Genomic DNA, 16,547 nt, shown 5'->3' with positions numbered 1-16,547 from the left:
TTTGTCTTAGATCAGATTTTTCTTATATATTATTACTATTTTTATCAATCATGATTTAGTCTTTGGACAAAGTGAGGAAACACTGAACTTTGTTACAATGGAGTCCAAAGTGAGCCTTTTTTGTGAGGCAAATTAAAACTTTCTTCAAAGGAAAATTCCTGATTAATTTATTAATCTTAATAAATATTTATGGAAGTATCAAGCAAATGCTTTAGGTAATAATGCAGCTGAAGGATTCAGCCTGTCACAAGGGTAAGAAAAGAGCATTTTAAAATAGTATAAAGCAATAACTTATTACTATTTTTTGAGTCTGAGTCCTGCTCTGTCGCTCAGGCTGGGGTGCAGTGGTGCAATCACAGCTTACTACAGCCTCAACCTCCCAGGTTCAAGTGATCCTATGGCCTTGGCTCCCCAAAGTGTTGGGATTACAGGCGCGAGCCACTATGTCTGGCCAAAGAATTCTTTAGTATGAAAAAAAAAAAAGCAATTTAGGATAGACATTAGGGAACTGGCTGTGTACTAGCTGACTAATCAAAGCCACTGCTTTAGCATTATGAAAAGCTGATTGATACAAAGCACTTTGAATTCACTTCAAGTAATCTATACTAAGCAATGCTTAAACCAACTTAATATACAAAGTAAAACATGATCTCCATTTTTTAAATGTATATATACCATTAAGCTCTAATATTAAATTGAGTGTTTAAGGAGTTATCTGAATATGCTATTATTGTTGGCTAGAAGATAAAGTTAACACTTTTATCCTCATGAACAACAGGATGAGCTTGATACAAAATTTCAGGTATGCCAGAAGACAGTAGGTGTAGAATTTGCAAGTGTGTAAAAAGCCAATAACAATGAATGTGGTCTAGGCCAGGCACAGTGGCTAACGCCTGCAATCTCAGCACTTTGAGAGGCCGAGGCCAGTGGATCACTTGACATCAGGAGTTCAAGACCAGCCTGAGCATCATGGTGAAACCATGACTCTACTAAAATACAAAAATTAGCCAAGTGTGGTGGTGCATGTCTATAATCCCAGCTACTCGGGAGGCTGAGCAGGAGAATCACTTGAGTCTGGGAGGCAGAGGCTGCGGTGAGCTGAGATTATGCCTCTGCATTTCAGCCTGGGCAACAGAGTGAGACTCTGTCTCAAAACAAAACAACAACAACAACAACAAAACCAAGAACAACCAATGAAATGCACGTGGTGTTAACCTACATGGAGAACTGATGAGATATGGTATCAAGCAGAGAATACAGAATGCATCTGCTCAAAAGAACTGCTCCTGTGTTCCTGAGGGATGAAGTATTGCAATTAGGTATTTTTTATACATGAGATCTTAATGTTGTAAAATATTTTTATTTATTTTTTAAAACAAAATAGAGCTGCCTTGCTTACTTTCTCCTCATTCTTTTGTCTCTCACATTTAAAATAGTATACTAGAAAGAAAACACAGCATTTATAAGGTAGTGAGTTAACATAAAATGAGCAGCTATTTTACCTTAGGGTGATGGGCCCTGTGTCTGCGGTCTATTGTCACATCTCCTCTCTGAATTGGTGAAGACACTTCCGATCTGTAAGTTCGTTGAGGGGAGTATCCCTGATAAGCAGCTATTGACCCGTGGGATGGTGATGTGGGAATAGAGTGCATTGTCTGGTCAGAAATATTTACCATGGTTTTGGGACTACTCAAAGTACTGTGTCGAGGGAGGGTGCTCTGTTTATTATAAAACTGACGCTGCTGCCATTCGTAGAGCTGCCACATTGTGTCATCTCTCATGGACCTCCGTTTCTCCTCCGCTCCGGGTCCTAACGTCTTGTCATGAGTGGAAGGGGCTACACTGCAGATACTTTCAGGCCTTGTCTTGCTGTTTCTTGGGAGTGTTCTATAACCTTCAGGGTAGCGGGCCATAATCTGGGCTCTGTGGCTTGGCATATTTCTTGGTAATGTTTGGTAAGAAATTACTCTAAAATAAAAAAATAATTAAAATGTAAACATGAAGAAGAGTTATTTTCCAAATTCTAAATTAGAGTACATTTCTTTTGTTTCAGTAAGTAAAACATATACTAGAATTTTTTTTTTTGGAGGTGGAGTCTCGCTCTGTCACCCAGGCTGGAGTGCAATGGTGCGATCTTGGCTCACTGCAACCTCCGCCTCCCAGGCTCAAGCGATTCTCCCGCCTCAGCCTCCCAAGTAACTGGGATTACAGGCGTCCACCACCATGCCCGGCTGATCTTGAATTCCTGACCTCAGGTAATTCACCTGCCTCGGCCTCCCAAAGTGCTGGGATTACAGGCATGAGCCATCGTGCCCGGCTTAGAATGTATTTTTTTTAAAGATTGAAATATTATACAAGATATACACTATTAATAGATTTTAATCTTTTTATGAAATTCAATTTAACAAATTTAACACAGGATAAACAGCATCTATATCAATTACACAAAATATTATTAGTTCCACACAATGTACAGTTTGATTTAAAGATGAAAGACTATTATACTTCGTTTGAGAAATAAGAATGTTTAAAATCTAATCTCAATTCTGTCTCTGTATTTTATTTGTTCTTATATAAATAAAGTCTCATTTTCATACATCTCATCAGAGCACTAGGATTTCTATGTATGGATGAAATATGAAGTGAGTTACAACCATAGAGCATAAAGACAGGAAAGAAATTACTGCAAGTATATGTTGACTATTCTGTTGGCTGTTTTCTTTCAGGAAGTATGGTTATTTATGGGAGTAAATACATCAGTACATTTGGTTTGAAGGAATAACTTCCTTTCATAGCTTTTCCTAACTTGAAATATAAAAATGACTTGGAGTTGACGCTCAGAATTCTATTAAAGATAAAATACTTAAATATCACAATATTTCAGATATAAAACTGCAATCTCAGCAATTTTCTAATGTTTCCAGCACAGTAATTAATATTTCACTTCATAGATGGTGGAATATTTCTCAGGAGGCTTTTTAAAGCAATCTAAAAATGCTTCATGTACATTATGCATGCAAAGTATAGTTCTTTTAAAATGCTAATTTTGGGAATTGGATATGTAATTGCATATTACTAAGCACAGAATATTACCATTTCCAAAAATCAAAGAATACAATTTCAGTTTACTACTTTTAAAAAAACCACTTTGATAAACACACTATTTTGAATTTATGAAACTATCACAGTGCCAACTTCATACTAGGTGAAATTCATGATATAAAAAAGATTTTTAAAAGTTAGTTAGGGGAGGAGTGAGCCAGAAAAAGAGAGTCAATTAAAAACTCTATGTAAAGTTAACATTTGTGTTTCTCTATTATCTTTTTTTTTTTTGTAGATAGTGTTTTGCTCTGTTGCCCAGGCTGAAGTGCACTGGCACAATCTCAGCTCACTGCAACCTCTGCCTCCCAGGTTCAAGTGGTTCTCCTGCCTCCGCCCCCTGAGTAGCTGGGACTACAGGCACCAGCCACCAAGCCCAGCTAATTTTTTGTACTTTCATAGGTTTTGCCATGTTGCCTAGGGTCATCTCGAACTCCTGAGCTCAGGCAATCTGCCCGCCTCAGCCTCCCAAAGTACCAGGATTATAGGAGTGGGCGCCCGGCCTCCTATTTCCTTTAGATACAGAGGTGTAGGTATAATTCAAATTCTAAATACAAACATACTTTTTTTTTTTTGAGACGGGTTCTCACTCTGTCACCCAGGGTGGAGTGCAGTGGAGTACACTGCAGCCTCGTCCTCCTGGGCTCAAGTGATCTTCCTGCCTCAGCCTCCTAAATAGCTAGGAATACAGGTATATGCCAGCATGCCTGGCTAATTTTTTATTTTTCCCAGACATAACCTTTTAACCACCACCACCACCACCACAAGACATATCTAGATTAGAAAAAGCAAGATTAGGCTGGGTGCGGTGGCTCACACCTGTAATCCCAGTATTTTGGGAGGCTGAGGAGGCAGATTGCTTAAGGCCAGGAGTTCGAGACCAGCCTGGCCAACATGGTGAAACCCTGTCTCCACTAAAAATACAAAAATCAGCCAAGCATGGTGATGTATGCCTTAGTTCCAGCTACTCGGGAGGCTGAGGCAGGAGAATCACTTAAACCTGGGAGGTGGAGGTTGCAGTGAGCTGAGATCGTGTCACTGCACTCCAGCCTGGGTGATAAGACAAAGACTCTGTCTCCACAAAATAAATAAATAAAATAAAATAAAGAATATGAAAAAGCAAAGTTAAATTACAAGTATTCATCTAATACTATCATCTCCATGGCCATAAATTTATATCCTAACATCAAAATCAACATAATTCAATGAACTAAGTGTGTAGAAGGGTTGGGACTCCACAAACTCAGGTTTCCTGATCTCTTCTTTCAATGTTTAGTTAACAATTTTTCCTAGTATTACATGGGCCCTTACTGGTTGTGAAAATGTCAGAGACATTGGTAGTTACATGGACCAGAAGGGATTAAAGATTTGATGGGAAAATTATTTGAACATACTCTTAATAATCTGGGAATCCTTCGCTGATAATCTGGATATAAGAGCTCTCTTTTGAGCCAAATACCTGTCAGCAACAATGCACAAATACTGCTATATTATAGTTACAAAAAGATTTCAGGCTGGGTGCAGTGGCTCACCCTATAATCCCAGCACTTTGGGAGGCCAAGGCGGGTGGATCACTCAGGAGTTCAACATAGCAAAATCCCATCTCTACAAAAACTAGAAAATATTAGTCGGGCGTGGTGGCGTGCTCCTGCACTCCCAGCTACTTAGGAGGTTGAAGCAGGAGAACTGCTTGAACCCGGGAGGCAGAGTTTGCAGTTGCAGTGAGCTGAGATTGTGGCACTCCAGCCTGGCAACAGAGGGAGGGCTCTGTCTCCAAAAAAAAAAAAAAAAAAAGAAAAAAAAAAAAAAAGATTTCACTGTGATGAGGTGTAATGAATTGAGTGCACTGGACTATGAGGCACCCAATTAATAAACTGCCTGCATAATTGGTATCTATTGGGGTAGTAAAATTATGTTGCCTTTATACTAAGAGAAAATCTCACGTTAAATATACCTTCTCTTTGTGGGTTAAAACATCCAGAGGGGATATAGTGGGAAAACAGTAAAGCAGGAAAAGTGGTTGATCAAAAATCAAGACAGCCAAGTTTTGATTCCTGCTTTCCTATTAAGTACTTAGACCTTAGATAAGTTACATATTCTGGGGCCTTCAGAATATTGGGGGCAGGGTAGGGGAGTAGGGGAGAAAAGACCAAGAGATTTTATATATATATAAAACACTTTCCAAGCTAAGCACTGTACTAAGTATTGGGGATAAAAAGAAAAAAAAAGTAAAAAGGTTATATAGCATGCTGGGGGATGTACACATGTCAACAAATCACGACAATACGTTGTATGAAGATTGTCTAATAGAAGCATATGAAAATTACCCTATGGATATTTCAGGATGTCAGTATAGCCAAATATATATATATATATATTTTTTTTCCTGAGATGGAGTCTCTCTTTGTCATCCAGGCTGGAGTGCAGTGGCATGATCTCTGCTCACTGGACCTCTGTCTCCCGGGTTCAAATGATTCTCCTGCCTCAGTCTCCCAAGTAGCTGACAGGTGCCTGCTGCCATGTCCAACTAATTTTTCTATTTTTAGTAGAAACGAGGTTTCACCATGTTGGCCAGGCTGGTCTTGAACTCCGTACCTCAGGTGATCCACCCACCTCGGCCTCCCAAAGTCCTAGGATTACAGGTGTGAGCCACCACGCTTGGTCCAAGAGATCATACTTGGGGTTACAGAAAGAGCTTGTGGGTTAAACAGAACTAAAATGCAGGTCTCCTACTTTCTAAAGCAGTACTCTTTTAACTATGCCAGCGATCCCTAAACTTTTGGATTAAAAAAAAAAATCCCTCTATTTTAAAATTTTGCCTAAGATATGAATATTATTTTTAAAAAATCATACTCATCTATTACAATGACTTAAACATAAAAAGGCATTAAAAATTAGGAAGGATATAATCTTATAGTACCAGAGAGCCCTTTATATGCTATTAAAATCTAGCCAATGGCCAACTGATACTGGGATCCTCTTTTTTCATCTAGAAGATGATTTCATCATAAACTTACTCTAGAGCTCTAAAATTCTATGCCTTATTTTTTTAAAAAATATTTCTAATTATTTCAACCATTTCTCCTAAACTAAATTTCCTTCCTCATGCTGGTTGTTCTTCAGGATTTCAATGTCTCTACTCAAAAACAGGTTGTTCAAAATTGAACAAAATGTCTCCAGACAAGAACCACTGCATTCAGGCCAACCATCTGATGCCTTCAGGGGTGGAGAGAGGGAGAAAGGTACCCAATTGCTCTTATATAACCAGTATAAAGAGTTCAATTTCTTGAGGCTTTCCCTCTACGGGTATTTCCCATTTTGTTTCTGCTTGGTCTTCCTCCCCATCTTCACCTTCTCTGATCACATTAAAGCCAGAAACTGGAAAACATCCAGAGCTGGCAACCCATGACTATGTGCAAATATGTCAGCTAGGGAAAGCTGACTCCATCAAAGAGACTGCCCTAGTACAAAAGCAATTTACCCTGACACACCTTGGTTTATCTGGTCATTTACAAATTCAAGAAATACTACAGTAGGCTTAATATGCAAAAAGCTAGAGATTAAGCACTGAGCTATATCATAGAAACATGTAAGGAAGGGGACATACATTATCAATCTAAAACACACCCAAAATTGCTTATAAGCTAATGTCGAAATTATAGTTCAAAAACATAATTACACTAAAACACTTCTGTCAAGCGCTCTGAAGTATTCATAATGTGTGGGTTGGGCCCTGTTGTAGAGATGTATATTGAACCTGAACTGTCAACTATCATATGATCATTAATAGCAGGATACGTATATTTTTAGTAAGCTTGGTTAATTAATGACATTAAAAGGCTCTTCTGTCATCTTTGGAACCACATTTGGGGAATTTTAATTAAAAATTAAATTATTATCAAGCAAATTTATTTTTATCCCATATATTTCTAGCACTTTGAGACCTGTTTTTCAAAACTACAATTCCCTTTAGTGACTTTTTTCCCCAAAGAAATTCAAATTAAGCAAAGTGTGATTTACTTTTAACTGAAAGCTTAAGAAATGAACACTCTAAGCTCCTGCATCAGATTTAGTGCCCTATTGACCAGCAGCTGCCTGTCAAGCACCATAAAAACCCTTTCCCTGTGATTCTGCCATGCAGAACAATGGCTTAAGGACCATGCATCTTAACAGTGCCTGCCACTCAGAATGAAACTTTAAAGCTTTGTTCACAGATGCAGGGATCTACTATTTGACTAAATATTAAACCTTTTTCTTCCTATCAGAACTTTAATAATAAAAGGCTTTCATAAAGCTTTTTAAAAAATGATTTAGATATTGAATTACAATTATGTTTCTTTCCACCAATAAAAAATCATTTCATTATAAAACACAACTATTTTTATAATGAAGTTTATATCATAATGTAGATGATATTTTCTTATGATCCAAAGTAGACTCAAGCCATTTCAAAAGAACATCTAAATAACAGTATTTATAAAAACTGGCATAACAGTTAACCCAAAAATGTAGGAGGAACCCAGAGAAAACCTTAGCTCAAAATAACCTAAAACCAGCCTTCAGAAGCTGTTGGTCTATGTCCAAAAGAAAGGAGTCACAGAAAGACTTTACTGATATTAATTACTCATAAAGGAACCTAAAACCAGTATTTATACTTAACAATTTTTTAAAAATCCTCTAATTTCAAGATATCTGTTGACTCTCTACATACATTTTTAAACTTAAGAAAGTATGATTTTTGGGGAAAAGTGATTCTTCTTTGAAGTGAGATTTAACATGGTGAGCAGAGACTCAGCAATCTTCTGATTTAGATTTTTATTATTTTCCTGAAAGTCATTACTTTCCCAAGTACTTTCAAACATCCTTTCATTTTTTTTTCCCCCAGAACTGCTTCCTGCTTCTGTCTAATCAAATTGTATTAATTTATTTTCCTGCTAGGAATATACGAGCTTATTCATGTTTGTCATTCCATCCAACATTAAGTAATCTAATTTTTATTCACCTGTGCCTTCATTAATTCATTTATTTATGATTTTGGTCAATCTGGTAAGTGAAAAATAACGCCTAATTGATTCTTTAATATGCAATTCCCTGATTACTGCTAAATTCGAGCATTTGCCAGTTATTTTTAAAGAAAATTGACAAATAAGATTGTACATATTTATGGTGAACAACATGCTTTGAAATATATGTATTGTGGAATGGCTAAATCAAGCTAATTAACATATGCATTACCTCACATAACCCATCCAACAACTATCTTCTCTTTTCCCAAATCTTTTCTTTGCAGTAAAAGGCACCAAATCACCCTAGTTGCCCAGGCCAAAAAGGCAGGGTGCCATTCTTGATTTCCCTCAAGAAACTTCCAGATTGGGGTGCAGTGGCGCAATCCTGGCTCACTGCAACCTCTGCCTCCCGGGTTCAAGAGATTCTCCTGCCTCAGCCTCCCGAGTAGCTGAGATTACAGGTGAGCACCAAAATGTCTGGTTAATCTTTGTATTTTCAGTAGAGATGGGGTTTCACCATCTTGACCAGGCTGGTCTGGAAATCCTGGCCTCAACTGATCCACCTGCCTTGGCCTCCCAAAGTGCTGGGATTACAGATGCGAGCCACCTCGCCCGACACCAAACTTAATCTTGAGCAAGACGGGTTTGCAGTCAAGCACATCAAAGCAACCAACTAGACTTGTCAATTGTATCCTGAATACATCCTCTGCCTCTTCTCACTTCAATCACTTAAGTAACTTTTGAACTTTCTCCAATTTACTCTTCAGATTTCTGAGACACCAATCTGAATATATTTCTCCTAGCTTATGTCTCTAGCCTTGTTCTTCACTCATTGTTTCCCCAGTTACAACCAAGTCATACTGGATTTCTTTTGATTCTTCTGTTCTCTACTAACCCTGGAGCTTTGCATATTTAAGCCCTAACATGCATGTCATTCTTCGTATCACAGCTTGTGTTTTGCTTCCTCTACAAAGGTTTTCCTGGACTCTGAATCCTTAAGATTGTGTTGGTTATCCGAAATGTGTTCCTACAGCACCCTGGTCTGCCTTCATTGTATCTGTCATACTAAATTGCATCTACTTATTCAACTGTCTCCTCTAGTACAGAATGATCTTTGTGAGAACCTGGACTGTATCTTTTCATTATTTTACTTTGTGGTCTCACAATTAGCAAATAGCAATTGTACAATAAATATATTAAGAAAAAGTGCATGCAAAAATGAATAAATGCTCACATAAATACATTTACTTTTCATTTTTTTAGAGTTGGGTTCTCACTGTGCTGCCAAACTGGAGTGCAGTGGCACAGCCATAGCTCACTGCAGCTCCCAACTCCTGGGCTCAAGCAATCCTTCTACTTCAACTTCCCCCAAGTAGTTGGTACTACAGGCATGCAACACTATGCTTGACTAATTTTTAAAAATGTTTTCAGAGATGGGGTCTTGCGAGGTTGCCCAGGCTGGACTCAAACTCCTGGCCTCAAATGATTCTCCTGCTTTGGCCTCCCAAAGTGCCGGGATTATAAGCACAAACAACTGCTTCTGGCCTTGTATTTAATAGTTATGTGCATTCTTATTTAAAGAAAGCCCAAGAATAAGACTGAAAATTAGGGAGCAGTAGGCCTTTGCTGCCTCCATATTACTTGTCTCAGAAGATCCTTACATTGCACCAAGCTGCAGAAACTGGTAATGGAGGACAGTCAGAGAAGAGGTGATAATGGCAGGGGACAAGACAGGGGTGAGTTCGGAGGATAGGGCTTGCTCCCTCCCTCTCCCAAATAAACTCGATCTCTACCTGTAACCCAAGCCCTTTCTTGTGCTTGAACAGGTAGGATGACTCCTTGCCACTAACAAAGTTGAGTGACAGAACATAAGAGACAGAGAATAAATACTTATATCTGATCATCATAAACAAAAGACATAGTAATGAAGCTGTAATAGCTAAAACACAATTTAAACCAATATTTTAATCAGTAGCTCAGAAACCAATCTCCACCAACACAGCATTAAAAAAACCTGGGTTCATAATAACAAGACATATACTTACCCCCTGGTTTCTTCTTCATGACCCCTCCCCTTCTGGATTTTAATCCACTGTTCCAACTGCTGCATTGAATTTGTTCTCTGTATGACTCGATCAGCCTCTGTGTATAAGGGCCCTGTACTGGGGCGATTTCCACCTCTAAGATCTGCCAGGCTAACATTGACTATTTTGTTCTCTGAACTATTCAAGGTGACTGGTCTGTAGTGTGCAGTTTGAGCAGGGCATGCTGACCCACTCTCATATTCAGATGGCAGAGAATTCAGCTTTACACTATTAATTTTTGTTAACGGTCTATCTTGACCATCCTTCTGAAATCCGTATTTTTCAGCTTCTAATGCCTTTTTTTCTTCAATTTTGCTCATTTCCTTGTTTTTTTGATTGTTTTGGATCTCTGGTTTAATTAGAACTCTATGGTTGGGAATGTTATTGCTTTCCTTAGTTGGTGCATTTTCAGATGTAATCTTGTCCACTCTGAAATCAGAGAAGAAAATCATAGTAAATCAGATGAAATAATGCACATATTACTTCTGGGATTCAATCTAGGAAAAATTCTACTTTATGGGGGTGGGGGCAAGGGGACTGGAAAGGGTTACAGTGGACAAGTCTACACAAATACTCAATGCTGTGATATTAACATTCAAGCACAACACCAGAATGTATAAACAGAAAGGGGGGAAAAAGAAAACATAAAAGAACTAGAGGGTAAAAAGTGATGTGTGCTCCCACCATTAGGAATCTGAAAATAAAGCAAATTAAGACTGCCTTAAGACAGTTAAACCACAAAATCTACACTCCTTGTTGACTCATGAGACAAACATGAGTCTGGTTGTGGAAATGGCTGCAACAGGAAATTACAGTCTGATGCTATCAAAGATCTGAACCATATGATTAACTCCTTTTGTCTGTATTCAAGAGGAACTCAGTATGATTTTAGAGCTCTTGAAGTCTGACTGCACATGTCCGGCTTGCGACTCTGTTCTTACTAGCTGTGTCTTCAGGCAAAGTACAGAACACTTAAAGTGCCCTATGCTTCCTCTTTGGTAAATGGGTATGATCATGTCACCAAGATCAGAGGGTTCTTGTGAGAATCAGATGAGTTAATAAGTGGCTGGCACAGACCTTACTACCATCATAATTCTATCACATCAAGCAATCTTGGGTTAGAATCTGGCATCCCATGTCCACCTGGCCACTGAAAGAATGAGCTAGTTAACAGCATGTGTCTAGGTCACTTGACAGTTGTACTGCTCACTAATCACTTCCAGACTCTGAAAAGATCAAGCTGAGTGTCTGAACCTGCACGAAACTGCCAAGATCATGCCACTCTAGGAGGCCTCTCAGGAGCCAGCCAACCCTCCATATTCCAATAAATAAAAATGCTTCTATCAGAAACTAGGTTTGGTAATGCTGTCAATGTTTATGATGTGTGGAAAAGATGTAGATCTACATACATATATCTGTAATCAACTATAGATGAAGATATCTAGAAAGTTTGGAATATGGTCACTGAGGCAAAAAAAAAAAAAAGGTGACTATCTTTCTTGGAGTAAACTTATGAACCATCCATATATTTAGGTTAGATATAAACCATAGCTTCTAGATTGGAGGCAATATTAGAATTGGGAAAATTTACTAAGATAGACTATGTGCTTCTTTCTCCTGAAAAATAAAAGTTGGCCAGCAGTGGCAGCTCATGCCTGTAATCCTAGCACTTTGGGAGGCCAAGGTGGGTGGATCACCTGAGATCAGGTGTTTGAGACCAGCCGGGCCAAAATGGTGAAACCCAGTCTCTATGAAAAATAAAAAATAAAAATTAGCCGGGCGTGGTGGTGGGCATCTGTAATCCCACCTACTCAGGAGGGTGAGGCAGGAGAATTGCTTGAACCTGGGAGGTAGAGGTTGGAGTGAGCTGAGATTGTGCCACTGCACTCCAGCCTGGGCGACAGAGTGAGACTCCATCTCAAAACAAGAACAACACAAAGAAGGCATAGAAAATTTACCCTAAAAGCACGTGTATCCTTGCTATTTGGGAGGGCAGGAGTTTTAACATTAAACGTAAAATAACTGAAAAGATTTTTAAAACACAATTACTGTAGTCTATCTAAAGCTACTATTATTACTGCCATCATGATTATTATCATTATTATTTGAGACAAGGTTTCTTGCTCTATAACCCAGCGGGGAGTTCAGTGATGTGATCACGGCTCACTGCAACCTCAACTTTCTGGGTTCAAGTGATCCTTCCCTCTTAGCCTCCTGAGCAGATGGGACTACAGGTACAAGCCACCACACCCAGCAAATTTTTAAATTTTTTGGGGGACGGGGTTTCACTGGTTGCCTAGGTTGATCTTGAACTCCTGGGCTCAAGCAATCCTCCCACCTTGGCCTTCTAAATTGTTGGGGTTACAAGCATGAGCCACCATGCTCAGCCTAAAGCTATTATTTTAAATTAAAACTGTGGTGCGCTTTTTTTTCTTTTTCCCCAAGATTCATCATTGAAAAAATCATCAAAAAGACACATATGATGACTTTTCTCTAAATAGAATAAAGCTGACTCAGAAAAGTATGCTAAGGTACCATAAATAATGTAAAACTTGTGATCTAATTTTAAAAAGTGACACTTAAGTTATTGCAGAAAATACACTGAGATATATAAAATGAAAATAATGGGCTTAGAGATGAAAATTATTCAGAGAATCCATATTATACTTAGATTTTTTAAATTTTATTTTGGCCATCAATGATCTGCACACTAGGAGACTATGACATTGTAGTGAACAGGTGAAATACTTTATAAAGTTAGGGAAAATGAACTCTCAAGTTAACAACTGGATGTTCTATTAGAGTGATATGCTCTAATAAATATTTTAAGTATTTGAGTCATACAGCAAAATGAGTGCATTAGCTTAAAACCCAGCAAACAAAATCTCTCTATACTGACTTTCACTTTGAATGACTAAATCTAATGGGGTGGGATAAAAATTCCAACAACTAGGAGTAGAAGAAAACATGTAATTTCTATAGGATAATGGACGCTAAGCTGGGCACACAGGTGGTATTAATAAACCTTGTCTGAGTAGATTACACTAACACAGACGGCTGAAAATTGTATAAGCACATAACCAGTGAACTATCAGGTTGCCAAAAGACAAGCCAAACAATTGTCATCTTTATCATCCCAAATTATGGGTAATTATTAGTTTTTAGAGTGGGAAATTTAATAAAATAAAGTAGAAACATGCTGAAATTTGGAGAAAAGTATAATATACAATATTGAAATTATTTGGACAGAAATATTTTAATTATTATACAGATTTCTGTATTCTAAACAATTCCTTAACAATTTTGCTTGGAAGTTAAAGTATTGAAGTTATATTTTTATTTTTTTTGAGAGGATCTCACTCTGTTGCCTAGGCTGGAGTGCAATGGAACAGTCACAGCTCATAGCAGCCTCAACCTCCTGATTCAAGTGATCCTCATGCTGCAGCCTCCTGAGTATCAGGGACTACAGGAGTGTGGTATTATGCCTGGTTAATTTTTGTATTTTTGGTACAGATAGTGTTTCATCATGTTGCCCAGGCTGATCTCAAAATCCCGGATTCAATTGATCCCTCAACCTCCCAAAGTGCTAGAATTACAGGTGTGAGCCACCATGTCAGCCTGAAGATTTTAAATGAATTCTTTTCACCTACACATTTTCTCGTTATCAGTGCTAACCACCTCATCTTTACGCTACTCAGGTAATTTTTACACATGTAACTCCAAAAACAGATTTTCCTTCTATTTGCTCTCATCCTGGAATATGCATGTGGCAAAAGTGTTTTTTCTTAAAAATAGATGTCCTAGAGCTATATCCTAGACCCTCTTTTCTTTTCAGTTTTTGCCTAGTTCTAATTACTAGTGATTGGGTAACTTGATTTAGACTTGATATTTACAAAAATAGCACAAATACACAGCATCAACCTAAGTCTTTCAGCCAAAAAGCCAAGACTTTATTAAAATGCACACTAGAATAAGGAAAACAAAGGACTAGACGTATATTGTAACAATCCCTAATTTCCTGAGAAGAGGGAAAAAAGGCTAAACTTGCACAATAGCATCTTTCTTATATAAGATATGTGCTGAGCTGTCACTGACTGGAAGAAAAATTAACTTGCATCATAATTTTTTCTTCAAATTACAGGAATATATATATATATATTTATTTAAAAAGCACATTATACTACTTGTATTTATGTAGTCTGAGAATCAGATTTCCTCTAGCTAGATATATTGAAGAATATTAAAATGATTCATATCTTCAAGCAGGGAAAAACACATGGGTCAATTTTAACAGCACTTATCTATATTATTCAAGGAATCTGAGTAGTGGAGTTTCAATATAAAAAAGGCACAATTCATCAAGAAGTGGATTTATTTGGAACCAATCTAAATGCTTGATGAACTATTTTCTGGAGACATTCACTACAAAACAAAAATTAATCAGAAATGTTGAAAAAATGAAACTATCAAAATTTCTTACTGTAATTTATTACACTTTAGAAATATCAACACACTATTATAGAAAAACACAACTTAACTTCATAAAAATAAACTCTCTTCTAAGATTTAGAATCTTAAAAACACTATCTCAAAGGATAAAAATCTGTGTAGCTTTAAGGTAACAATTAAAAACGTACTCACCGGAAATTAAAGGTAATTCTGTAAGAAGAAAGAACATTCAGTTTGAATGTTAGGATTCTGCATTCACCCCAGTACACTGATAGGTGAAAATGAATAAAGAAGAAAAAGAAGAAAAGTGGAATAAAAATGTAGGTGGTATCGCAAACTAACAAAATGTGTATTAATTTAATTCAGAACAGGAATTGATCCCTGCTTTCTGAGGAAAAAATGATTTCATACCATGACTATTAAAATGATATGTACTATGACAGTGAAATACTTGCAAGGCATGGAATAAAACAGAAGTGGAAATAACCATCATTTTTTTCTACAAGCCTTTACCTTTTCACAGGTTCTGTCTGTACCAGGGCAGCATCTAACATGGCTTTCATCCACAACTCCATTTCTTTTCCTGTATCAGTGCAGAAATAATAGGTCCGCATGTTTGGATGGGCTGCCTGATTGAAAATGACACGATCATTTTAAATAAAAATATAGGATTCTGTAAAAGAAAAAGAAAAAAAGATAAGTGATTCCTGACATAGAACATTGCTATCAAATTTCAGAGTAAGTAGACTTATCTTTTATATGAGATATGGAAATCAATCAAGAAAAATATAGCTATTAACTTGAAAAATATATATTAATTTTCCCCCCTAACTTCACCCTTTTTCTTTTAGTTGTGTGCACACTCTAAAATTAAAAAAAAAAAAAAAAAAAGTGCATGGAAAGGAAAGGAGGTGAGAAATGAAGTACTTAGTGGTGCCTCTTCCATCTCCACATTTCTAACAACTTCCATTTACTGCAATTCACACCTCTTTTTTTTGAGACAGAGTCTCATTCTGTTGCCTAGGCTGGAGTGCAGTGGCACGATCTTGGCTCACTGCAACCTCTGCCTCCCTGGTTCAAGCAATTCTCCTGCCTCAGCATCCTGAGTAGCTGGAATTACAGGCATGTGCCACCATGCCCAACTAATTTTTGTATTTTAGTAGAGACGGAGTTTTGCCATGTTGGCCAGGCTGGTCTTGAACTTCTGACCTGAAGTGATTTGCCTGCCTCAGTCTCCCAAAGTGCTGGGATTACAGGTGTGAGCCACCATGCCCAGAATAAGAATATTTATTTAAGAATAAATATTCTTTATTCAAGAATATTCCCAGCAACCAGCAACAAAATTAATAGGAATGTACATGTTATGGCATTTCCCTCCTGTGTAACCAATTTCTTTAGGCGTCAAAAGGCACTGCTGTATTTTATAGGATCCTTTAAAGATATCTACACCCAAACACAAAAGATTTATAAATGATCCAAAATGGTGTTTCCTTTTTGAGCTGTTCCTTAATAAACTGCTCAAATGTTCTATGTTAAGATAATTAAAACCACCTACAAAGTGTTACTGGACCCTCTGAGTGGGGTTTTGGAAAAATAAAGACCACTGCCCATATTTGTGATCAATCTAAGGAACACTGGGGCTGGTGTCAAGACGATCCAGTTCCAGCCATGACTCAAGACACTAAGAGTCCCCACCCATGCTCGCCATCAGTCAAATGGAAATATTTACTAGATGATGTCAAAGTACGCAGTCTAGCTTTAAGTTCCATGCTTGTGTTCAATAATTGTCTATAAAGTTTCTACTTACCATTCTGATAAGCACTTGCATCAATGTCAACAAACTTAGCAGTGAAGCAGCTCACACATTCAGAGGAAACAATACCACAGAAGAGAGAAAGTGAAACAGCAA

General features: G+C 37.6%; 1 protein-coding gene across 5 annotated transcripts in view; it reads right to left on the bottom strand.

Annotated features, from left to right (window-relative positions):
* The window catches only part of PLEKHA5 (pleckstrin homology domain containing A5), a 250,338-nt gene that overhangs the window by 90,394 nt on the left and 143,397 nt on the right, over positions 1-16,547 (bottom strand). For 3 of the 5 annotated variants that reach the window (XM_025401933.1, XM_025401932.1, XM_025401934.1), the window contains 3 exons: positions 15,152-15,267; positions 10,151-10,618; positions 1,503-1,968 (listed from right to left, as the gene is read on the bottom strand). In XM_025401933.1, coding sequence (XP_025257718.1) covers positions 1,503-1,968; positions 10,151-10,618; positions 15,152-15,267 — 1,050 coding nt within the window. Of the gene's footprint in view, positions 1-1,502; positions 1,969-10,150; positions 10,619-14,830; positions 14,849-15,151; positions 15,268-16,547 lie in introns of all 5 variants that reach the window. The other 2 variants (XM_025401931.1, XM_025401930.1) reach the window with 1 other exon arrangement.

This window comes from Theropithecus gelada, chromosome 11, assembly GCF_003255815.1.
Source record: "Theropithecus gelada isolate Dixy chromosome 11, Tgel_1.0, whole genome shotgun sequence".
Taxonomy (NCBI): domain Eukaryota; kingdom Metazoa; phylum Chordata; class Mammalia; order Primates; family Cercopithecidae; genus Theropithecus; species Theropithecus gelada.
The sequence above is the reverse complement of the archived record's forward strand: the minus strand, read 5'-3'. Positions and strand labels throughout refer to the sequence as shown.